This window comes from Xenopus laevis, chromosome 6L (assembly GCF_017654675.1).
Source record: "Xenopus laevis strain J_2021 chromosome 6L, Xenopus_laevis_v10.1, whole genome shotgun sequence".
In the NCBI taxonomy this organism is placed as follows: domain Eukaryota; kingdom Metazoa; phylum Chordata; class Amphibia; order Anura; family Pipidae; genus Xenopus; species Xenopus laevis.
The window spans coordinates 63,993,113-64,020,448 of NC_054381.1; the positions used below are offsets into that span (position 1 = coordinate 63,993,113).

The following is a 27,336-nucleotide window of genomic DNA, read 5'->3' on the forward strand; positions in this document are numbered from 1 at the left end:
TTTGGCAGTACACCTGGTTGTTATGCAACCCAAACTTGCTTCCAAGCCTGGAATTAAAAAATAAGCACCTGCTTTGAAGCCATTGGGAGCAACATCCAAGGGGTTGGAGAGCAACATGTTGCTCACTAGCTACTGGTTGGGGATCCCTGCTTTAGATAAAGAAATCTCAAAAAGAAGTGAATTGGTGAGACTTTGTTCATCTCCACTGCAAAACAACATGTTAATTTGAGTAATTTAAAAGAAAAAAAAAGACTGCAGAAGGAAGATGATAAAGGTTTCCAGCACTGCAGGTGTTAATGGAAATCGCCAAATGCAGTAAACTGAGTTTAATTGCATGCTTCTTTAGTAATGGAAGCAGATTTCCCTGAGCATTAAATGCAAGCAATAAAATCCATGTGACTCCTGACCTATGACAAAATTGAACTCAATCCTTTAGAAGTAATAGCACAGTGCAATTAACAGTGATAACACCCATGGCGCCTTAGCTCATCTGTTAACAAGAAGTATAGTAATGAGTCTGTTCTTTTCCAAAGCTTGAAGAAAACTGCATTCTATTACTATGATATCATAGAGGGCTGATTAAAGTAGATTTGCAGGAAATCATTATATATTATTATTGTTACATAGTAATACATTTAACATCATGACAAATTGCATGCATACTACTATGTGGTCTATAGCACATAGTAAGTTTGGAATTTATGTGTAATGTTTCTGTAATAACTAGAAAAGAAGCCTACAATAGAGCATGAAAAAATGATAGATAAGTATTAATAGGGTATAATTAAATTTCTATTTTTATATAATTGTAGCCGAGGGACACAGCATTGCAGAATATATCTGATGTTACAGGTTTAAAAAAATAGACTATTTTAGTAATAAGAAAGCATATCGATTAACAATGTTTTTATTTTTCATTGGGACAAAAAGCAAGGTGTCTCTAGTAGTACTACGGTAAGCACATTTTTCACCAGGTTTCGCTGAGAAAAAACACCCATAGACTGTTTGTATTGTGTGCAGAAATAGTCACTGAAAACTGCCAATTGATAATATATACAATTTATAAGCACACACCTTTAGTACTTTATGTCTAAAGATAACTATAGCCTTTGATAACATACTTATAAAACACAAGAGCCATGAATATCCTGTAAATTATATCCTTATAAATGGTGCTTAGTGATGTCATTTCTGTCACATGAATGAAACTTGTATATTTTAATAAAGTACCCCCTATTGCAAAATATGAGGATATTAAAACGTCACCTTGTGCTTTTACAGTATATGGACGTGGATTGCTCTGTAACTTATAATATCCTTATATTTTACAATAGGGGGTCATTTATTCACTATATATCCAATCCCCTCTTAAAGACATTAATAGAATCTGCCATCACGACATCACCAAATCTTAGTTGCACATCTCTGCAAACTTTCCAACTGATTAATGCCCTCCTTAGGACTGAGGCCCAAAACCGTACTGAATGCTCAAGGTGTTGTCTTTCCAGGGATTTAAAAAGTGGTAAAATTATGTATTTATCTCTTGACACAGTCCTTTATTTGCTTTATTAGCCACTGACTAACGTTGCATAGCCTGTTATAAACAAAATTTCCCAAATTTTTCTCAATTACAGATGCCCCTGACTCACACTCTACCATTTAGTGTATTATTAGCATTTATGTTATAGTGCATAACCACGCATTATCCACATTAAACACCATCAATCAATTTTTTGCCCAATTCAGTCAAATCACTCTGAAAAAGCAGAAACATTCTGCATGGGTCTTCTAGTTCTGCACAATTAAGGATCATCAGCAGAAATAGAGATGCTGTTACAATGCCCACCTCAAGGTCATTAATGAGCAAGTTAAAAAGCAATGGACCAAGGACAGACCTTTGGGATACTAAACTAACAACAGTGGTCCACTAAGAAAGTGTTACACTTACCATCACAGTCTGTAATCTAGCCTTCTGTCAGTTCTCTATCCAAACACAAATATTATGTTCAAGGTAGGGATGCACCGAATCCAGGATTCGGTTCGGGATTCGGCCAGGATTCGGCCTTTTTCAGCAGGATTCGGATTCGGCCAAATCCTTCTGCCCAGCTGAACCGAATCCGAATCCTAATTTGCATATGCAAATTAGGGGCGGGAGGGAAATTGCATGACTTTTTGTCAGAAAACAAGGAAGTAAAAAATGTCCACCCCTAATTTGCATATGCAAATTACGGTTCGGATTCGGTTCGGTATTCGGCCGAATCTTTCACGAAGGATTTGGGGGTTCGGCCGAATCCAAAAAAGTGGATTCGGTGCATCCCTAGTTCAAGGCCAATATTCCTAAATTTAATTGATAAAGGGACCAATTTGTTATCAAGTTATTTTTCATAACTTAACACAACACAGTTTTTCATAAATATGCTAGTGATTGAGAAAAAATAATGAATATGTTTACTTCTAAGTATTGTGGTTTGAAATGTATTCCAGTATCTAATCCTTTAAACCACCCTTTAAAAATGTCAAGCTAACAGGCTAAAAGATTTCAGGCTGTAAATGGGATTCTTTTTTTTAATAATGGCACAACATTAGAAATTCTCCAATCTCTTAGCACCATACCAGATACTTAACAATCCTGGGAAATTAACTAAAGTGGTTTGGAAATCACAGTGCCAAGCTATTTTAGTACCCTGGGGTAATGTCATTTTATGTTTACATGTTCTAGTCTCTTCATTTCCTCCTGAGTCAACTAGCCATCAGTACTTATACTGATTGATATAACTAGGGATGCACCGAATCCAGGATTCAGTTCGGGATTCAGGCTTTTTCAGCAGGATTCGGATTCGGCCGAATCCTTTTGCCAGGCCGAACCGAATCCGAATCCTAATTTGCATATGCATCAGAACTAACGTCAGTGATAAATTCATCTCAGTTTGACTTTTGCTAATTCTTATGACAGCATCAAGCAACAATGTTAATCCATCACATTTATAAAGAGACTAGAGTGATCAACAGTTTTAAATAGTGAGTTGCTCATAATCTAACTTTAGACAGGTGTAGTACACTACCTCATCCAGGACCTCACTATTAGCACAGGAATTACTATATCTATAAATCTAAAAAATAACAACCCTAAAAAATAATTAGAATAATTCTTCTTGATATTTTGGATAAGTATTCAAAATTTTATTTGCTTTATGCTACTAACATTTACTCTAATTCATGCACTAACTGATTAGATCCTGTATTCTGACACCAGTTTGTACATGCAGTGAACACTGACAGCAGAAACTTGTTTGCAGATATCTTAGGAAAATGGCTATGCTGCAAAGGCCCCAAATATCTTAGCTAGGGCTGTCACCTTTGTCCATTCCACTTACTTGCCTAATCTATTTTTTCTATTTCTGTATGAAATCTTTAACTACGTGCACAGATATCACATACAAAAGCAGTTTTACTGAGATTTTTTCACATGATGTCATCTTGATATATGACCCCTCAGGACGTCTTAACTACAGTACCTAAGATATATTATATATGATAGATGATACTGAGCATGTCTAAGGTGGGATAAAATAATCTAAATCCTTTGAGTGAAGGGTCAACAATGATGTAAACTATGCTTTTTGGTTCCATGAACTGTACTTGGTCACCAGAGATCCATAAATAATTCATCACCAACAGTACCAGTTGAATTCATATCTAAATTTTTCATAGAACTGATTAAGCTGTCTTTGGTTTGCAACAGGGTTTAACTGGGTTTACGTTGTGGCCGTTCTTATATTCAAATGTTGGTCTGATGCTATCATATGCTATCATAACTATGAATGCCAATACGTTACAACTACATTATTGTGAATAAAAAATCCCACATACTGTGGAGTTTGAAAGTTTATGAACCCTTTTAAATATTTAGTATTTCTGCAGAAATATAAACTAAAGTGTGGCCTGTCCTAAACCTAGGTAAAGAGTACCCAATTAAACAAATCAGTCAGATTCACAAATCCAAGGGGGTTATTTATCAACGGTCAAGTTTTAGAGGATTGTAAGATTTTTTATACCTCAAATTTACTCACAATTCGAATGTTTTCTAAACTCTGCTATTGACTTCTACGTGACCTCAACAGGTTTTAGCTGGAGTATTTTCAGATTCAAGCTAATTCCAGCATTGGGGTATAATAAATATACAGGTATCATTTTTTTAACCCGAGTTTTGCTTGAAAAATGCCCTCAAAAATACAATTTTTTGGGGTAAAAATCAACTTGACCTTTGATAAATAACCCCCTAATTTAGTGGCATAACTAAATGTTCCTGGGCCCTACAGCAAAATTTATTTTAGGACCCCTAACATATCCAGAGGTTGTCCTGTTTTACCAATATATGTTGAAATTGCTAATTTATTAGGGCCTCATGGGGCCACTACAACTCCTGGGCCCCCTGCAGAATCAGGGTCTGCTTCCTCTGTAGTTACGCCGCTGCCCTAATTCTTTTAAAGAGTAACATTTAAAAAATCCTCCTTTCTATGGCTGAAACCTCACTGCGATTTGTCACTACTTTTTAGGAACAAGAGATACAGGCATTATTATTATCCTAATTTATGAATAAATCTTTAAATCTCTGTTTAGCCCTTTCCCTTCTTTACACCTTTTCCCTTTCAAGATAACTTAGCGAACTTCCACCTTGCTGACAAGTGACCTATTATAAATCAGTTAATCAGTCTTTCTTAAGGTTAATTAACCCCCGACCTTTTCCCTCTTTCATATAACAATAAAGATTACTACAAAGCGCAACACATTGCTGATCACAAAGAACGAGTAGCAAATCATAATAAAAACCACAGAGTAAAACATACATTTTTGTTTACCTTATATCCCCAGTGCCAAGAGACAAAAGTAAACGTCGAGACAGGTTATTGAACAGCTGACAATTACATCATTCTTGACCTGGCTGCAAGCGTCTCAATTTTCAAAGCTGTAAAACTTTACAGTATTGTATTATTATATTACCCTGAGTGTAAATTACAATTCCAAGCTCAGTGTAAAAATGTTGCAGCTTATTTGGTTTCTCAATAAAGTACTGACCACATGAAAGGCAGGTTGCAGCCTGGACAAATTGCTCAGAGATTAAATATTGGAAAACTGTAACAGCAGATTAAAATGATCAATAATGCATGACAAGGTTCATAAGGCACAGACTGCAGCCATTAACCACCAGACAAGGCATTCACCATTGCTATGCATACTGCTCTGAAGCTAAAGAGCTTACTGGAGAGGTCTTCTCCAGCAGATCTAAAGAAAATGTCATGTTTAATCTACTCTGTTTACTCTTTGTCTAAAGTGCTTGAGACATTTTTAAGCTTCTGACAGCTATATGTCTATCCTAGGCATTCTTGAATTCCTTTCTCTGTTTATTTCAGCCACGTACTTTCTCTGGAATGCTATACTTATGCATCCACTAGATCTTACACTGTGCATTAAACTGGCACTTTAGGATACTTTTTTCATTTTATTTTTTTCTGTACAATTTACCATTTATATATTTTGGTCCATATTTAGGTCTTAATGCGTGTTCATTATTTATATAATATATGGCATAGTGCAGTTTGACACACATTAGGAAAAGGAATGTATAAAGAATTATTCAAAGCTGTTGTATTAGTACTAATACCAAGCTGCTCCTTTTAGTATACATTCCAGTTGTAAATTTCCTGGTTGTGCTACACCAGAGATATGCCTGAATGTACACTACAATTATACATTTGTATGGACTTGCTGTAGATGATTGAAGTGTATGGAAAGAAACTGGCAGAAGTCTAAATTTAGAAAACCCTATGATTAGTACAACTGTAAAACTATTGTATGCAATTTTACTAGCTATGCAAGTTTCTAAAAAAAGTTTGCATAGATAAATAGGGCAATTCTTTTGCCCATTGCATGTTTGCGGCCCAAATTGCCTCTCTGTGTTCAGAATGAACAGAAAGCATCTGCAGTGGCACTCTTGAGGAATTTCTTGCCTTAAATAAGTAAAGGAAGTATTTTATAAACTCCACAGAAATCACCCATAGAATCATAGGCCCTGGCCTGACAACAGCTATACATGCTGAATTTGTCTGTCAATTATTTTATCTTAAGCCAGAATTCACGGTGCCAAGAACATTTTAAAACCATTTTCATAGTTCACAAGGTTCCTTTTGTAAGATATAGTGGCTGCCTTGAACTTATTTATATCACTGTGCTAACACACTGAAATATATCATGATTATTCAGGTGTAGTACAGGTACTATAAAAATTAGGATAGCCTAGCATTGTTTCTAGGAGAACAAGGTGAATACTACAATTCATTGGCTCCCTCTTGTGGGTTGTTTTTTCTAGAGTGAGTTGGCCTATACAGTAAACTGATATTATTTTTGCATTTTTAGACCAAAAAGATCAACTAAAGCAACTTAGAATACCCTTAATAAGAAATGAGCTAGTCTTGTACAATGAGATATCAGGGTTTGATTCACAATGATTCAAAGAATTGGTGCTCTCCAGGACACTGGTGTGAGTCTTGTATTAAACAGTTTTTCAGCAGCCCATCTGAACCAATTTTGTATTGCTGTGGTAACGTCCTAAACATGTAAATGGCTATAATGACTAGATAGAATAGTAAGAGCTGTTTTTTCCCCAAGCACTACATAATACAGTGTCATGTATTATCCTATACAATACAAAACATATTCCCCCCTGCACAAAATAAATATGACCAAATCTTTTTTGCCCTGTTCAAGATGTACAGCATATGGGAGAAACTGGCAGCTACTCCAGGCTCACTCTTTGACTGGGTACCCTCCAAGGCCTGCCACAGGTTCCTATACAGTATGTTTATACCTATTCATCTATTGCTCATGAAAGGTAGAAGGAGCCTTTAGGTATGTTATTAAACTTATTTATGTAGTTATTTCTTTATTTTTAAAAATAAAATGTATTTATTTTAATTGCATAAAACAGTATTTTAAACCAAACATTTCTAAATTCTCTTTTTTTAATGGGGGTGTTAACATAAATGGTATTTGGCCATTTTGCATTTTAATACTCTTTAATTGTACCATAGCAAAAAATACCCCAATACTTTCGGTAGCAAAACGGCTGTGAGGCGTGGTGTTGCATCTGGGAGACAGGGCCCCTCTCCGAGGACTTGTAGCGTGCACAACTGACAGCAGAATAAACAATCTGAGGCTGGATGAATATCGGGCTGACCCAATAAAGGCAGCGTGACTCTGTGGCGGTAGGACTGGATACATGATCTGTAAAGCTTCTTTTTTATGCTCAAGCAGGACATTTTAGCATCCAGAATCAACAAAGCATCCACACTAAGGGTGTAGCCTGTAATTAAGCAGGTGTTATACTGCGATTGCATCTTTGATATCTCAGTTATTGGATGGAATATAAAAAACTGCCTATGGGTACTTAATTTAGTTGAGCTTGAACTACAATAGTTATATTTATATACTATGTACTGGGATTTTATTTTCTGGAACTTTGGGCCAGGCTTCCATCATACATTTGTAACATGCACATGGGCTTTCGGCCCGACCAAGCCAGAATTTAAATAATCACATTTAACCGCTGGAGTACTGGTTGTGTGTGATAACTTATTGTTACCACTACATGACCGTTGTCCAGCATAAGGTTTCTCGAGTCCCAGGGCATACTTATATCAATGCTAACAAATGCTTAATATTACTGTACATGTCACATTATGGCTTGCTCCTTACTGTGCATAAATAGTATGGATAAGGTGGTTAACCTGTTCATTTAATCTCATATGCATTTCCCCCACATCTGATTCATATATATTGGATTGTTAGGCTAAGCATTAACTTGAGAGGAATCCCTTCTCCCACATGCAATACCCCATGTTTTTAATTTGATTTTAAATGATTTTGTAATGGCATAGTTGTGAATAAATATTGCCTTTTTATTTACATATTTTGATAATTTAGGTATTGTGTTATTTATGGGCATTTGATTGGGGATTAAGTCCCAGATTATTTGTATATACTTTAAAATTGGTCTTCTTGTGGACACCCCAATATTTTGAGTCTCCCATCATAATCTTTGTTAAATTTTCTTAGTAACTTTTGGAGTGACTTCCATTTTTTAATTGCTTTTAAAACATGATAAAGGCAGAGAGCTAGACTGATTTTTCCTGACTCTCTCTAACTCCTTTAAAGTAGACCTGTCACCCAGAAACAAAAATCTGTATAATAAAAGTCCTTATCAAATTAAACATGGAATTCATTTCTATTTTTTATTAAAGAATTCATAGCTGTTGTAAGCCCATTTAAAAATCTCGGCTTTCAATCAAATATTGTCTGCCCCTCCTCTATGCCTAAGGCATAGTGGTCGGGCAGACAATTACATTCACTTTCCATTCAGCACTTCCTAAATGTCACTGCTCGCCACACATTCCCCCAAATCTCTTAACCATTTAATTGTGTAGCCAGGGCATGGGGATGGACATCAGGTACCCCATTCTGGTGCATAAACAAGATTCTGAGATTCTGCAAGGCTTTCCTTAATAACAGTGTCCACAAAATGGCTCCTGCCTACTTGCTATAAATATGAATTCCCAGACTGACGGAAACAATATTCAAATAATATATACAGTGTAATTTAAGTTCATTTTGCTTGACTAATGTGATAAAATAGGATTTTGAATAATTTATTTGGGTGATGGGTCCCCTTTAAAGGAGACCTAAAGTTTAAATCATTGGGGGTTGCAAAATGTTAGACACCCCACCAGTGATTAAAATCTCTTACCTGATACCCTAGGCCAGTACTCCTGTTCGCTAAAAACTGCACCAGCCTAAGATATTTTTGCAGAAGAATCTTGTCGTTATCTTCTTTGGATTCTTCCCTCTTCTTTTCATTAGGTTTTCATTGGGCAGCCGGCTTTTCCACATGCATGCCCTTGCCGAAAAATGTCCCAGGCCAGTGCATTTTCCCCATAACAGAAGCACCAGCCCGTGGTATCAGGTAAGCTATTACAATCAGTGGGGGTGCCTAATATTTGAAAAAGTTTGTGTTATGTGTGTTTAGGAAACCTCATATAAAATTGTGCTGTGGATCTGTAGAAACACATCACTGCAATAAATTATTGGCAGGTGATTATCAGCAAACAGACATGCCCATACACAAGTCATTTCTGCTGAATAAGACTTTTCATGGGAAACAAGTTCTTCCAAAATCACCCACGCCTCCTAAGATTGTCTGCAACACTTATTGGTCCTTTCTGTGGCTAGTTTATGGACAAAAGTGTGTGTGGCTAGCAGTAGTGTTATAGAGATGTTTTTTTCCTAGGCTGTTCTGCTTCTCCCTACGATATGGTTGCATTCAACACACCCTTGTGGAGAATAGTTTGTACACGCCATCCTCAATACAATTCTATTTTATAATTATTGATCTTTTTCCATCATTACATACTGATAAAGTGCTCTTTATTTATGGTACTGGTATAAACCGCCACACCTTCTGAAATGAATGTTATGCTGTGAAAGCCATAAAATAAAGCTTTATTACATGTAAACGTGTCTCATTATGATGTCTATTTCTGCCTCTATTATCATCTTGCTACAGCAGTCAATCACTTTTAAAGGAGCAGTATACCCCTTGTTCAAAAATAGTTAAATGAATAGGGCTTGTGATGAACTTCTCCTATTAAACTCCAATTAATAACTCAACTGGCTTGGCTGATGAAAAGTACCTACATTTTTATCCTTTTTGGGGTTTGCATAGTAACTTTGCTTATATTGTTAATTTGTAGTGGGGCCCTATGCTGTCTGGTACCTCTGGGCCCAGACAGATAGGATTTGGGGTGTAGGTGAGTGGGCATATTTATCACCAGGTGGTCACATGCTGCCCCAGCGCTGTGGCGCTTTCTAAAGTTTTGGGGCACCATCCGTGGGGTCAGAGGACCAGGGTGCATTCAGGCTGGTTTTGAGTTGTGCCTGTTGCAGAGGTGAAGCTAGAGTAGGCCTCTTTGGATTAGCCTGGGAGTATTAGTAACTTTTATAGTCTTCTTTTTATTTTTGCCCACTTAGTACACCTGGTGGACGGAACTACCCCCCAGTTTCGTCACATGCACGGTCAGCCTAATTATCTACCTAAAGTATGGCCTTAAGTTTCAAGAAGAATGTTAGTCACAGAAGGTAGCATAGTGCCAGAAAAGCAACAAGGTTGGCACGGTAGTAGTATTATCCCTGTTTGTTTAGAACTAGAGCGCTGTTTGCATGGAGGTTGTAAGGTGGTATGGTCTCACAATGTCTTAATACATTTCCTTCCATATCCTCCTTTTTCACTCCTTAGAAAAGCTATGGGAGTGCTAGGGTTCAGCATGTGGTGGAATGAGTGGACAGATTTTTTAGGGGTTGGGGAAGACCCAGCAGTCTTGGTACACATACGGTAGGTACCAATGACAAAGTTAGAGGAGGTGGTGAAGTCCTCAAGAACAATTTTAAAAAACTAGGTGTAAAGTTGACGGCGAGGACTTCCAAGGTAATTTTCTCAGAGATATTACCTGTCCTACGAGCAATGCTAAGAAGACAGTGGGAGCTTAGGGGGATTAATGTGTGGCTGAGAGATTGGTGTAGGGAGGAGGGTTTTGGGTTTTTGGAGAACTGGGCTGATTTCTCAGTTGGCTAAAGGTTCTTTGCTAGGGATGGGCTGCACCTCAATGATGATGGTGCAGCTGCTTTGGGGGAGAAGATGGCTAGACGGTTGGAGGAGATTTTAAACTAGGTGTGGGGGGGAGGGTTCAATAAAGGATTCGGTGGAAGACAGGTAAGATGAGATAGTGGGCAAAGGAAGGGAAAATGGGTGAAGCGATTTGGTTGGGGGTACTGTTAAGAATAGGAAGGACCACATGTCATTTTTTCAATATGGTACCAGTATTAAATGTATGTTTGCAAATATAAGGAGTCTGACTGGTTAAATGGGAGAGCTGGAGGTGCTGGCGCTGGAGGGAAAATATAATGTGATTGGTGTGGCCGAAACATGGCTGAATGAGTCACATGACTGGGCAGTTAATATCAGCGGCTATCCTTTGTTTCGGAGGGACAGAGGCAATAGAAAAGGAGGAGTGGTTCTCAACCTTCCTAATGCCACAACCCTTTAATACAGTTCCTCATGTTGTGGTGACCCCCAACCATAAAATTATTTTCATTGCTACTTCATAACTGTAATTTTGCTACTGTTATGATCAAACCTGTACCTGTGTGCCAGCCAGCAGCACCCAAAATATTGCCCCCAATCTGTACCTGTGTGCCAGCCAGCAGCACCCAAAACATTGCCCCCAATCTGTACCTGTGCCAGCCAGCAGCACCTAAAATATTGCCCCCAATCTGTACATGTGCCAGCCAGCAGCACCTAAAATATTGCCCCCAATCTGTACCTGTGTGCCAGCCAGCAGCACCCAAAATATTGCCCCCAATCTGTACCTGTGTGCCAGCCAGCAGCACCCAAAATATTGCCCCCAATCTGTACCTGTGTGCCAGCCAGCAGCACCCAAAATATTGCCCCCAATCTGTACCTGTGGCAGCCAGCAGCACCGAAAATATCGCCCCCAATCTGTACATATGTGCCAGCAGTACCTAAAATATTGCCCCCAACCTGTACCTGTGTGCCAGCTAGCCGCACCAAAAATATTGCCCCCAATCTGTACCTATGCCAACAAGCAGCACCCAGAATATCGCCCCCAATCTATACCTATGCCAGCCAGCAGCACCCAAAATATTGCCCCCAATCTGTAACTGTGCCAGCCACCAGCACCCAAAATATTGCCCACAATCTGTACTTGTGTGTCACCAATGCATGATTGCCCCCATGAAGTCTGTACCTGTTGTGCCAAGTTGCCAACAAACAATGCATTGCCCCCTAAGTCAGCAGCATCAACAAAATTGCCCAGCCCAACCCAGATCACTCTGTACCTCTCTGCTCAGTGTGTACCTCTCTCTCCAATAATACCAGCCGCCACTAGTTTCAGACAAAGAATGCCGGACTGGTTATGCCGCAACCGCACTGCCTGAGGGCTCTCTCCAATGCGCCAGACCAGCACAGCACAGCTCCCTTCCTGTGCAGAGTGATGTCACTACGCCAGCGTGCCGCGGCGCTTACTACAGCGCATTGTTTCGCATCTCTCTCCTCTCTTACTTGAAGTGGAGCAAGTAACTGAGCAGGAGAGAGGGCAGGCTGAGGCGCAATATTTTCCGATGGTTAGGCGACCCCTGTGAAAGGGGAGAAAGGGCAGGCTGAGGCGCAATGGTTTCCGATGGTTAATGACCCCTGTGAAAGGGTCGTTCGACTCCCAAAGGGGTCGCAACCCACAGGTTGAAAACCACTGTTCTAAACTAAGGACTGTTGGGCTTAATGTGGTTGGTTGCACGTGGATAGGAAACTGGCTACAGGATCGGGCACAGAGGGTGGTTGTTAATGGTACATTCTCTACTTGGAGTAAGGTTCTTAGTAGGGTCCCTCAAGACTCGGTCCGCTTTTATTTAACTTGTTTATTAATGACTAGGGGGAGGGTATTGTAAGTAATGTATCAGTGTTTGCAGATGACACTAAACTATCCAGCCCAATAAATTCCATCCAAGATGTGGCATCCTTGCAATAGGATCTTGACAAACTGGCAATCTGGGCAGCTAAGTGGCAAATGAGATTCAATGTTGATAAATGTAAAGTCATGCACCAGGTGTAAAAATATCCAAGCCACTTATACCCTTAATGGGACTGCACTAGGCAAATCCATTATGGAAAAGGACCTTGGAGACCTTGTAGATGATCAACTTGGATGTAGCAAGCAATGTCAGTCAGCAACATCAAGGGCAAATAAGGTCTTGAGCTGTATTAAAAGGGGCATTGATTCACAGCAGGAAGCGGTCATTCTTCCATTCTTTATAGAGCACTTGTAAGGCCCCATCTAGAATATGCCGTACAGTTTTGGTCTCCATCACTCAAACTGGACATTATTGTTTTAGAGAGGGTACAGAGAAGGACAACTAAGCTGGTAAAAAGTATGTAAAATCTTAGCTATGAGGAAAGACTGGTCAAATTGAGGATGTTCACTCTGGAGAAGAGGTGCTTAAGGGGTGATATGATAAATATGTATAAATATATAATGGGATCATATAATAATCTTTTTAATGCTTTATTTACCAGTAGGTCTTTCCAGCTGACATGAGGTCATCCATTCCGTTAAGAAGAAAAGAGGTTCCACCTAAATATTCAGAAGGGGTTTTTTTTTAGAGTGAGAGCTGTGAAGATGTGGAATTCTCTCCCTGAATCAGTTGTACTGGCTGATACATTAGATTGGAGAGGCTTCAAATGGGTTTTTATGCCTTCCTCTGGATGAACTGGCAGTTAGGCAAGTTAAAAAAAAGTTAAAAGTTTGAACTTGATGGACATGTGTCTTTTTTCAAAGTAACTTACTATGTTACTATGTAGATAATTGACTGAACATTCTCAGTGAAGCTCTACAGAGAAAGTAAGTGAAGAATAAGGGGAAGCCTTCCTGTTGTTAAAAGGGAACTATCATGAAAAAGAAAATTTAATGTACACTTCATCATATTGAAATAAGAAACTTTCTAAATACAATCAATTAAAAATTCTGTACCATTTCTGAAATAATCAAGTCTATATTCACTGTTCTTCTCTCAGCATTTGTTTATCCTCATTCTGTCTTCATTCAGGAGTTGGGTGTCAGATGAATGATGCAATATATCTTATAGGGGGGGGCTCCTTTTGTTTAGAAGAGAGCTCGCTCTATTGAAATCACCAGAAATCCTGTCTCTCTACCATCTTGTCTCTCTACATGCAGGATTTGTGCAAAAAGCAAACTTTTGTTAGATTTTGTTTGTTCTGGGATCAGTTATTTGAGTGAGCTCTAATCCATAAGATATATTGGATCATTAATCTGACACCCAACTGCTGCATGAAGAAAGAATGAAGAGAAACATCCTGAGAGAGGAATAGTGAATATAAACTTTAACTTAAATTGATTGTATTTAGAAGGTTTCTTACTTCAGTATGAGGAAGCGTATATTACATTTTCATTTTTGTGATAGTTCCCCTTTAAGCATACCCCTTAAGTGACATCTATACTGTTCTTAGCAAGTATCTTAGAATATTGGAATATCTCGCATCGCCACTGCTCCACACCAGCATCCTTGAGTTAAAATTACAGGTAACAAAATATAAAGTGATCAGACTGCATTGGAGCTGACTGTATGAATGATTACCTACTTTTATTTTGTACAATAGCTGTGTTTACTGCAGAAGGTTTTATGCATTTTTCTTAGTAAAATTATTTAAGGATAGGCTAGCTGTATACTGTTGTTAATATGAGTGCCCAGTAGCACAGTCATAAACACATGACATTTGGAACCTCTTGTCACCCTTTTTGGCAAAGCATATTTTGTATTGCTAATAAAGTACAATGTGGAATGGAATTGCTCTGGTTGATTAAACTGATTTATGATAGAAACATGCCTATGTGAGAGATACGTGCAGTTCAGCACTTGGTTTATGATTTCATTGCTATGATTTATGAGAGCCGCATGGGTCTGAAAATAAACATACCTACTACATTTAGAACTTGCTATGGCTTGTCATGCAGGTTAAAGGCCTTTGAGGATGTTGTTCTGTTGTTAATGTACTTCTGCCCCCTAGTGGAGATAAATGAATTGAACTTGCCTTTTTTATAATGTATTCAAAAGTATACACAATATCTCAATATCACAATCAGTAGGAAGCACACAAAAAATAAGCAGGTCTTACCAGCAATGGATGCTTAAAAAACAAGAGAAAACATTTAAACAGATACAAACAGGGGTCAGAATTCTCCAGCTTTGTTCAGAAAATTTTACATCTTACATCTTATCTATCACCTTTTTAATGTGTATTAATTTTACTAAAACAAAAGCTAATGGCAGAACTGAGCATAATAATAAAAACTGGTTTTCATTATTTATTTTATACATATGTATATATATATATATATATATATTATTTAACTTTTTCAATTATTTGCCTTCCTCATATGCCTCTTTACAGCTTTCAAATGTGAATGTCTGACCCCAGAAGCCAATAACTATTCCCCTGTGTGGCTACCGTTTTATTATTATTGTTACTGTTTATTCCTTATCTTTTTATGCAAGCCCTCTTCTATAAATCTTCCTGTCTCTCATGGGTAGCAACCAGATAGCTGCTGAAATACCAAACAGGAGAGCTGCTGAACAAAAAGCTAAACGAAAAAACCATGCATAATAAAACATGAAAAATAACTGAAAATTGGCTCAGAATATCAATCTCATACTAAAAGTTAATTTAAAGGAACAGTTCAGTGTAAAAATAAAAACTGGGTAAATAGATAGGCTGTGCAAAATAAAACATGTTTTCAATATAATTAGTTAGCAAAAAATGTAATGTATAAAGGCTGGAGTGACTGGATGTGTAACATAATAGCCAGAACACTACTACTACACCTGCTTGGTTTCCATTGATTGGTTAAACCAATCAGAGACTTGATGGGGGGCACATGGGTCATAACTGTTGCTATTGAATCTGAGCTGAATGCGAAGGAGCAATTGCAAACTCACTAAACAGTTATGCAATGTGGCCCCCTTCAAGTCCCTGACTAACTCAGAGTTAGAGAGCTGAAAAGCTGAAAACTAGTGTTCTGTTCTGTTACACATCCAGTCACTCCAGCCTTTATGCATTAAATTTTTGCCTAACTAACTATATTAGAAACATGTTTTATCTATTTACCCAGTTTTTTTCTTTACAATGAACTGTTCCTTTAAAGGTAAGCCACCCATTCAATCGATGTGGTTTCGATTTTGGGAGCTACAGGATGGCCCTTGAATTATAAAAATACTAAATATTGGACAGCTCTAAAATATTATGATGTTTTTAAATACAAAAAATGTATTAATTAGCTTACAATACTGGTTTAGATGTACCCTGTGGACTGCTTCCCTTATAGCCACTCTGCTTCCTGAAAATTTGTTTATAATATGGATTTGCATAAGGTCAAGTATAGTATGTGGGGTGAAGAATTATTGAGGGCATGCAGAGCGCAGCCAAAGGATGGACAGAAGTGCCCTCTGAATGAACACTCTTTATTCTCATGAATGAATGCTCTACTGGGGGTCTCTTTAATTTACCCAATTTGTGTGAGTACCCTCCCACAGGTGGTGGCTGAAGTGTGTCCTTGTCTTTGTTCTGCTTTGTTATATAGCATCACTATTTTTTCCCTTTTCAGTTCCTTACTCTTCCACCTGCTCTGTCCTTTTCATCTATCTATGCTGACCTTTGTCTTTTACTTCTTCTTCCAGCCTTCCTCCTCTGACCTTCACCCTTTTCATTTCATTTTAATGTTTCTTTCTACTACTATGAAAGTCTGCCAGCTATTGCTGGATCATTGACTCATGTCTGTGTTCTAGCCCCTTTGTGCCTGAGTTCCTGATTTGCCTTGTTCCTTGCTCCAGATTTGCCTTCTTGTTCTTGCTTGTTCCTCGGTCCTGTTAATCCCTTGTTCCTGCTACCAAGCCTTTATTCTGATCTCCTGGTTTTGACCCCTGGCCTGTTCCACGGACTTGTATTGCTTGTCACGTTCACCGACCAAAGACCTCTCGCCTGTTTACACAGACTTCCCTCAGCTTGCAGCCTGCCCCTGACCTCTGGCTTGTTATACAGACTTATCTTCAGGTTATATTTTTCATCTTTGTCATCTGTTACTTATTAAAAAAAAGTTCTGAGTGCATTATGTATTTCTGGTTCTTCTAAACATGGAGACATCATGTTACCAAACACTTTCGGTTCTATCTGCCAGACACTTACCTGTAGCCCTGCCTGACAATAAATAAAAAAGAAGATATGCTGCAAATCTATGTTGGCACAAAAAGAGCATGATCCTATAGGGCCATTGTTTCATACACACAGTTTACTTTTGAGGAAACAATAGCAGCAGTACACGTGTAATACTGGAATTGTATAAACACAATGGTGGTTCGGTTGGTATTGTATTATTACCGCATTCATCTTGATTTGTATTAGACGATTAGCAAACACTTATGATATACAATGTTATATATTTACAGAGATGCCATCTCTCAAATGCTTGTTCTAATAACATGTAGATGTTTATCATTTACTGTATACGACATCATTAGAGTTAACTCATAAAATGTACTTATGATGCAAGCTACTTTTTATTACACAGAAATATGTATATTATTATCAGTATTTTGTACCTCAAAGGAATCTCACAGTGTAGTCACAGTAGTGACTTTAAGCAGCTAAAAAAACCAATACACTGCATAGCATAAACTTTATTTAAATGCTGAGTTTTGACACAGTTATAAAGGCTGTACCATAAAAATTGATAATCCATTAAATTCCTAACCAAGATGCCATAGTCATTTGCGCTTGCCTGAAAAACTAGAAAACTTTGCAAACAATGCAAAACGAGTCTACTAATGGCAGTTTTGTTTATTGTAGATAAATGTGGCATGTTTTGGCAAAAACAATAAAAATGTCTCTATATGATAAAGCAATTGCCAGTTCTGAAATTTAGGCAACATTTTTTCCCCCTAAAAATGCAGGAACACACGTTGTGTCAAATTAAATTTTAGTTTCCATGGACAATATTATATTTGTTTTTTACTGAACAGAAGAGAAGTCTGTATTCCCAATTGTAATGACCATTTCAAGCTTCTGTCAAATGAAGAATATGTACAACTAACCATGGTTATGTTATGTGACAAACTCCTATGGAACCAGCAACAAAACATGAAAAAGTGTAACGGAAGGTCTAGTGTTCCTGCGAAACAAACAGCTAAGAATTTGTATATATTTTTACTAGTATAAAACAGATCAGTATAGGCATATAAAATATGTACTCACGTCATGGGTGGTTCCAGTGGTAGATGCTGCTTTAAAAATCTCTTCATATTCTTCATTTTCCATTGATCCTGTGTTTCCCTCGTTCTAAAACACATGATAATTCATTGAATTGTTTTTTTTTTCCATTCCCTAACATTTTTTCTAAGCAACAGGCAAGAGTTTACCACACCCTAACAAAATCAAATGACTAGACAATACAAATAGACTCAAAGCAATGTCCTTGAAAGCTTCAATTTGCAATAGGTAAGTGAGACACACGAGCATGGCAGGAAAGGAAACTGCCAATTCACTTGCTGCCATATGGAATGGTAGGACATGCCTCATTGTACAGGTGGCCATTAAAAATAGGTCTTTAGTTAAACTAAGGTTTCCTATTTTTGGTAGTCATTTAAAGGAGAACCAAACCCCCCTCCAATAAAAAAAAACCATCTACTACAATATATAGCCCCCTTCCTGCTTCCTACCCGCATAGTGCATTGTCTCAGAAAGTGCCTCTGGACAGCATGCTCACTTTTTTATGCAGAGTACTGCAGCAGAGCTCATAGGCGCCGTCTTCCAGGTCTCCAGTCTTCTTCTGTAAAGGATCGCCGTATTGGCGCATGCGCCAATAGGTTCAGAAAATTGCCGAAGGGAAGGAAGTGGATCCGAAGAAGACCGAAGACCAAGAAGATGGCGCCCATGAGCTCTATGGTAATAGATTAGGTTTTTTTTTATTGGGGGGGTTAGTTTTCTTTTAAGTACTGAACCCATTGCATTTTAAAATATTTATTTGTCATCTGCTTAGACCCTACATACCTACAGGTCATTTTGAGGAAAGTCATTGAAATAAAATAAAAAACTGAGTCAAAGATATTAGCATTTTGTTATGAACAAAAAATATGGTAGGGGGTAGGGTAATAAGATAAATCTAGGCCTTCTAGAACAAGCAGGTTAATTATAACTAAAGTTTAAGTATGTAAAGGAAAATTACTTAACAGTAAGCAAGATGTATAGGGTAAAGGATTATACAACAATTCTACCTATTCTCCATCAAGTCTTTTGCAGAAATGAAAAATCTAATTGATTTTGACAAGTTAATTAATATAAATATCTACTATGCAACACCTATCATTTAAATTGCCCTTTAAATGGGCACAACTGAAATTAACATATGTTGCTATTAAGATTGAGATAAATTACATAGCTAAATGACATTGATATTACTAATTGATAATGATATTACTAAGTGCAAGGGTAAACTCTGTCCAGGTCGGGCTGGCCACATCAGTGTGGCAAAAATGAGTATAATGCCTTGGATACTTGTTTTAAGCATTGCCAATGTACATACCAAAAAGCTAACTGAACACCTTTAAAAATGAGTCTAAGGAAATGAATAACAGCAGGGCTAAAAGTGAGCATTGCTGTGGCATTTTACATTACTTACTTACTACACTGAGCGACTGAAATCTAACTTATGTACAACGGTATATTAGATAGAAATCATTCATCGGCACTGCAGCTATTTATATCAGGGTAGTTTTTAGATCCTCATAGTTGTAATATGAACAGGTGTGCATTGAAAGAGAAGGTGCAGCTCTCAGAGTAGTAAAAAGAGCTGGCACTCCTCTCATAAACCATAAATAACAATTCATTGTTTAACTTTGCTAAGTGTGTTACTGAAAAACAACTTCCTTTCTCTTTCAACGCTGGTGTTTAAGCGCTTTCAGATATTCAGATAAACTTGTGAGCTGATATATAATTTATATGAACTGTAAGGGAGAAAACTGATGGCAGTATACTGTTTTTTTATTTGCTGATACACAACATAGATAACTGGTTCAACAGTAGTCACAATACAGCTTATTTCTGAAAAATGGTGCTAAAGTTGATCTGTAAACATCTGTCAGCACGAGTCTTTTAATACAAATGCCTAACTGGGAAATATCAGGGTTGAAATCAAACACCTTGGGTGGATATAAATGCTATCCAAACCTCCAGTGATCAAGGACTGATGAGCTGAAAAGTGTGGGATGTGAGCAGCATTTAAAAAATAGCTGTCCCTGTTGCCTCTTTCCAATTATAACCTCCAATAAACTCTAAGTGGAAGGAAATATAAAAATTAAGACAAATTTACATCAGGCCTAGTAAGCCGCAGCAAGAAATCAGCAGATAGTATTTACTGGTCTCCTGTAAGGACCTAAGGCTGCTGATGGCTCATCTTCCACCTGAATCAACAAACCTAAAGCTGCTCTCTGCACTTATCTCTCTGATACCATTGAGCTCTCGACACAAAAGGAACTGAATTTCTCATAACATGGCTCCTAAACTTGGGTGTGTGGTCTCCTCTTGTCTTACTACAAAGGTAAGATTTGCAGATTTTAGTCTGGACACAGATATAAAAAGTCACATAACATTATATAACAGGCTTTTGTAAATACAATTAATGCTTATTCCTCAGTATATTTTGCATGAGCAAATAGCATACAACATTGCTGGATAAAAGGAAAGGGATTGAGAGGTTTTTCAGAACTTGGTAAAACAGTGCATTTCTGAAAATCTAGTTTATTCACCTTGTTTTTCTTGTGGCTTCGAAAAAAGCCCAGAATACCTTTTTTTTCCTTTTCGGTGTTGTCACTATTAGTCGAAGAATTTCTTTTCTTTTCTGTAAATGAGAAAATTTCCAATAATGCATTGGCTCTGTCAAAGTATAAATACAGTGTAACACACAAAAATGCAGCTTACTGTCAGAGTGAAAAGGCTGATATGAAGAACAGATCACTCACCCGTATGTGTACCTTTACTGTATGTCTCCTGTTATACTGACAGAAACATTAAAAGCATATTCAACCAAGTCAATTGAGAAAAATTCTTGAAATGCAATGCTGGTTGAACTTTAATAGAGAAAACTTGACAGCATAATAACAACTCACATAACAAGGCACTCAGTAATGTTCATTTTAAGGCTAACAATGCATATTTTTATTGTTCAATTAGTTACTTATTGCCTTGTTACTGCAAACTGTCATACTTTGCTCATAGTACTTAAATAAACAATGTGCCTGCCAAAACCCAGTGTAATTATAGAGGGTCCCTAATCAGTGAGCAATTTTAATATATCTTAATAGAAAAGGTAAACTTACCAATGTTTTGTGCCCTAAACTGAATTTTCTGTGGGGTCCAGTAACATCTAGTTATGCCACTGTTGCACATGATGATTTTACCTGTCTACACATATTAGAGGGCTGAATTATTCAGATTTGGGTTACATTTTCATTGTGATATGAAAAGAACGTGGCAAAAAAATATGCTTTTTTTTTTTTTAACAAAGTCAGGCTTTGTACTTGTGGCAGAAGTATAAATACATGAGGCCCTACATGTTCATGGTCAACTCCTCCATTCCACTCAGAGCCACAGCTATTTCATACTCTCATTTCCACTCCCATCTCTCAATATACACCTTTCTTACTTGTTTAGTCCTTTAGAATGCCATACAAATTCTCTCTCATTTAAAATGCTACCAAGACACTTGATCCCTGTTCAATTTTTAAAAAATACAGAAACGTATAACCACTGCTCCTGTTTGCCGAATATGTGACCAAACTGGGCTACTTCAGTTGGAGCACCACCTCTCAATCTTCTTCCGCTTCTTTGTTTTTTCTGTGGCTGTGTGCTGTAGAGTGTAATGTCAGCTTTTTTACTTATGAATTTGGCTTCTCACTCTACTGCACATGCACACCATGCCAGAATGTAGGAAGGATTTAGGAAGAAGTAATAATCCAGGCTGGTGCAATTTTTTTTGAACATCAGCATTTTAGTTCCCCCCCCCCAATGATTATGCCACCCTTCTCCCTTAAGGCTATAAAATCTGTCTACTCATTTCAATGTGACTTTATATTGTACAATATAGGATTAATATTTATTAATATAGTGTTGTTAATATAATAATGGAACTTCCAGTTGGTTAATTACATATTGATGGGGTTATTTATTAAAACTTGAATTTATCTCATCTTTTTTATTAAACCAAACTCAACCAAACCACCATCCATGATTTTATCAATTTATTTATAAATAATTTGAAAAAGTCAGGTCGGGAAAAGACTCGTGCGAGAACTCAAGTCATACCAATTTTTGGAATTTGACGTCCGAATCACTCGGTTTTTTTTAAAATTTCAAATTATCGGACAAACCCAGAGCAGATCACAATATCTTCAAATTGTAAAAGGGACATCTGCCATTGACTTCTACATGACTTCAGCAGGTCTGAGATGGAGGATTTTCAGATTCTGACTTTTAGCAGCTTATAATAAATCTTGACAAATTCGAGTTTTTTTTCTCTAAAAATTAGAGTTTCTGCCCCAAAAACCTCGACAAGAAAAAAATTGCAGTTAGTAAATAACCCCATAAATGTGCTGATTCTTGTACAGTATCTAGTAGAATTACCTGTAAGTCAAAGGCAAGTTTTTTCCTTGAAAGTGTCAAGTGTAGACACTTGACAAAGGAAACACATTGTATAACTTTAGTCCCCAATTTAGAATACTGCAGTCAAGCTTGCCTTGGATTTGTTCCACAACAACACAAATTTATTGATTTTCATTATTAACCACCAGATGGCTGTATTTGCTGTCCTTTAAAAAGACCCCTCAGACTTATAGAGTCTGCCAAGTAAAGCTGGATGAATGATGAATATACAAACCAATACATTTCGTGGAACGTAAATATGGGTAGTCTAAAGCTGTTCTCTAAATACAACTTCCAGGTTTTTGTAGAAAATGTAACATTGAGTTAACATTCAGCAAAACTGTTTAAGACACAAGTTGCACATTCACACACATCTATGCTGCTCTGTGTTCTCTGTATTAGCTGAGACAAACACCCCATATATAATGTTTTTTTAAGCACTGTTTTAATACTATTGTATGAAGATTTAAGTCTTCTCAGAGGGCTAGCCTGTATTTAGATTTTTTGTATAGGTTAGGGGTGCACCGAATCCAGGATTTGGTTCGGTATTTTGCCAGGATTCGGCCATTTTCAGCATGATTCGTATTCAGCCGAATCCTTGTGCCTGGCCGAACCGAATCCGAATCCTTAAAATCATGTGACTTTTCGTCACAAAACAAGGAAGTAAAAATTTTCTCTCCCCCTCACTGATTTGCATATGCAAATTAGGGTCGGACTCGGTTCGGTATTCGGACAAATCTTTCACGAAGGATTCGGGGGTTTGGCCAAATCCAAAAAAGTGAATAGAGGTATGTGAAGCCACATAATGTACCCCTTAAAGCTAGCATATTCTGAGAAACTGTTCATTTAAAAAAATCTGTAAAGATTTCACTTTGCAGAAAAACATATGCAAACTCTGTTACAGAGTTTGGTACCCCTTCAACAAAATTAAATTTGTTTTAGAAATTTAGGTGGGGCTTATTTATTAACAAAGCAGAAACCTTTAGCAGAAACTGGCAGGTAGGTCCATAAAATGTATAGCCCCTGCCACACACACACACACATACACAGCCACCCTCGCTAACATGAGACCTTAACCAGCTGTGCTTTGCTGAGAAAAACACCTATTTTCTTCTAAAACCTAAAATACTTTCCATATGTAATAAAAGGCACTAAATTTGCCCAGGAGCAGTAAACCATAGCAGTAACCCAAAAGCAACCAATAAGAGGTTTGCTTTTTAACAGGCGACCAATCAATGCTTTCTGCTTATTGGTTGCTATGGGTTACATAGTTACATAGTTAAATCGGGTTGAAAAAAGACAAAGTCCATCAAGTCCAACCCCTCCAAATGAAAACCCAGCATCCATACACACACCCCTCCCTACTTTCATATAAATTCTATATACCCATACCTATATTAACTATAGAGTTTAGTATCACAATAGCATTTGATATTATGTCTGTCCAAAAAATCATCCAAGCCATTCTTAAAGGCATTAACTGAATCAGCCATCACAACATCACCCGGCAGTGCATTCCACAACCTCACTGTCCTGACTGTGAAGAACTCCCTACGTTGCATCAAATGAAAGTTCTTTTCTTCTAGTCTAAAGGGGTGGCCTCTGGTACGGTGATCCACTTTATGGGTAAAAAGGTCCCCTGCTATTTGTCTATAATATCCTCTAATGTACTTGTAAAGTGTAATCATGTCCCCTCGCAAACGCCTTTTTTCCAGAGAAAACAATCCCAACCTTGACAGTCTACCCTCATAATTTAAGTCTTCCGTCCGTCTAACCAATTTAGTTGCACGTCTCTGCACTCTCTCCAGCTCATTTATATCCCTCTTAAGGACTGGAGTCCAAAACTGTATTGCATACTCCAGATAAGGCCTTACCAGGGACCTATAAAGAGGCATAATTATGTTTTCATCCCTTGCGTTAATGCCCTTTTTTATGCAAGACAGAACTTTATTTGCTTTAGTAGCCCAGAATTAGACAACGTGTTATCTACAAAGACCCCTAGATCCTTCTCATTTAAGGAAACTCCCATCACACTGCCATTTAGTGTATAACTTGCATTTATATTATTTTTGCCAAAGTGCATAACCTTGCATTTATCAACATTGAACCTCATTTCCCAGTTTGCTGCCCAGTTTTCCAATTTAGACAAATCACTCTGCAAAGTGGCAGCATCCTGCATGGAACCTATAGTTCTGCATAAACAAGTTGAAAAGCAAGGGACCTAGTATAGAGCTCCACTAACAACACTGGTCCAATTAGAAAATGTTCCATTTACCACCACTCTTTGTAGTCTATCTTTTAGCCAGTTCTCTATCCAGGTACAAATACTATGTTCCAGGCCAACATTCCTTAATTTAACCAGTAACCTTTTGTGTGGCACTGTATCAAATGCTTTAGCATAGTCTAAGTAAATCACATCCACTGCCATCCCAGAATCGAGGTCTCTACTTACATTCTCATAAAAAGAAATTAAGTTAGTCTGGCAAGATCTATTACGCATAAAACCATGCTGGCACAAACTCATAGTATTATGATTTGCTATGAAGTCCAGTATCTTATCCTTTATTAACCCTTCGAAAAGCTTTCCTACCACTGACGTCAGACTAACTGGCCTATAGTTTTGAGGCTGAGAACGGGATCCTTTTTTGAATAGAGGCACCACATTAGCAATTCGCCAGTCTCTCGGCACTATGCCAGATCTCAATGAATCCTGAAAAATTAAGTAAAGAGGTTTGGCAATCACAGAGCTAACATGTTCTAGTCTCTTTTGAATTTCTTCATGTGTGAATCATGCATCATTAGTTGTATTACTAGAATTGGTACTATTAAGAAGGAAACCTTCACTTACTGGTTCCTCATTTGTATAGATAGATGAAAAATATGAGTTCAGAATCTGCACTTTTATTTTGTTTTTTGGGTTACTGCTCCTGGGCAAAGTTATTGCTTTTTATCACATAACCCCACTTCTTTGGTACAAAAGCTAGCTAGTTGCCTTATCAATGGGAAATCAAATTAGCCACCCTCAGCAGAGACCCTCACATAGACCTCACAAAGACACAAGCAATAATTAAAGGTACTAAGTTTTGTAAAGCATCAAAACAATGTCGAACCAAACCATGCAGCTATGCACTGACACAAAAGGAGAATGCCCTGCATTAGAGATTGCAACTGAGAATAGAAGGGAAAAATAAGAAGCACAGGCTTTTGGTTTGGCACATATCTCATCGAATATCCAATATAAGAGCAATTACAAGGCAGAGGACATGTGAGGAGGTTTGTGGTATTGCTAACACAAGGAGACCCATTTATTAAATCTCGATTTTTTCTGGTCAATGTTTTTAGGGGGAAACTCAAGTTTTTCATGGAAATACACCTTTTTTGACACGCGTCTTTTTATTTTGACGCACAATGCCATACAAGTCTATGGGTGTAATTTTTTCGGCGCAACAACGCAGAAAATTTGCCCATAGTAATGGGCAGTTACAGTATAGGTCTAAACTCAATACACAGGTTTATGATGGCCTTTCCATAATTCTGAGCTTTTTAGATAAATGGTTTCTGCATAACAGATCCCATACTGTTATTGGTGTATTGGGTAACATAGGGGGTTCAATATATCTGGTTTTGACAGAATTATTCATCAATTTAATGATAAAATTGCACTGAAACCAGGCACTGTTGAAGCATGAATGCATGGATTGCGTCTGCGGTCAGATATATGGGATTCTCTGCCAGCACGTTTGTGCAAGTGCGGAAACACCTGTATCAGCCTCTAGCTCCAATGAACTTCATTGAGAATGCAGAGGGAATATAGATTTGATCATATACTTTTATAGTACATCTTAGTTAGTACATATATTGGCATAAAAGTGGATGTAAAGCATTTCTGCAGCTTTCTTGTCTCTTCCTTAATCCTGATCCCCCTTTAAGTTTAGCAGCCGCTGGCTGAGGGGCAGTATTTCCTGAACAATATGTATATACAGTATTTGCGGGTTAAACCACCCTTGACTCCTGTCTAACAGTTAAGCATTGGACGGGCAGCTCATAAATCACTTGAGAGCAGGATAGTTTGGGAACCACTGATCTAGTTATGATCTATTTATCATGATCACATTAAGGGGTTATTTATTAAAGGTCGAGTTTGTGAGGTTTTTTTATACCGTCTCAATTCACATCTCAATATTTTTCTAATAACCTTTCCTGTTGACAATTGGGGCAAAAGGTCTCACCAACCATTTTACCAGTCAATATATTAACTCCATGGGTATACATTATACCATGTGCATTGTAGGTAAGAGGGGGTTGAAACTTGCTTCAGTTGTAGCTGCTGTAAAAGTTGTCGCTTCTTCTGATGTAGTTGCTGAATACTGCTTCCCACTATGTGTAAAATATATACGAAAAGGGAAGGCCCATCTATATTTTATGTTAGTCTGTTGCAGAATAGTTGTGATGGGTTTAAACGATCGGTGTCTGACAATTGTGGTAAGAACTATATCTGCAAATAGTTGCAACAGGTGCCCATCATGATCCAGGTGGGAAGACTGCCTCAGTGCTTGCATACTATAATTGCATCTTTAGTGGCATAGTAATGTAGTTTAATAATAACATCTCTTGCCTTCTTGTTGGAGACCTCCCCAATGCTCGATGGATTCTATCAACTCCAGTTTGGAGGAAGGAAGTTGCGGCACTAGTTTGCTTAAAAATGTAGTCATTTCACCCTCCAAATTTTTATAAGTTTCAGGCAGACCACAGACTCTAATGTTTCCCTAACATGACCGATTCTTCATATCCTCTACTTTATCTTGCAGTTCCTGTAGTTGGTTAGATATTATAAATACAAAACACACTGACATGAACTCGTCAGCTTTAATTCGATTTTTAGAGTGTTCTGCACTTAAACATGTCAAAGACTCAAAACTCAAGAACTTCCCAGGGAAACAAGGCATGGGCTTTGC

General features: G+C 37.7%; 1 protein-coding gene across 3 annotated transcripts in view; it reads right to left on the reverse strand.

The window, feature by feature from the left end:
• The window catches only part of cobl.L (cordon-bleu WH2 repeat protein L homeolog), a 212,109-nt gene that overhangs the window by 95,102 nt on the left and 89,671 nt on the right, over nucleotides 1–27,336 (reverse strand). For all 3 annotated transcript variants that reach the window (XM_041565255.1, XM_018266224.2, NM_001086177.1), the window contains 2 exon segments: nucleotides 20,491–20,582; nucleotides 17,942–18,025 (listed from right to left, as the gene is read on the reverse strand). In XM_041565255.1, the coding sequence (XP_041421189.1) occupies nucleotides 17,942–18,025; nucleotides 20,491–20,582 (176 nt within the window).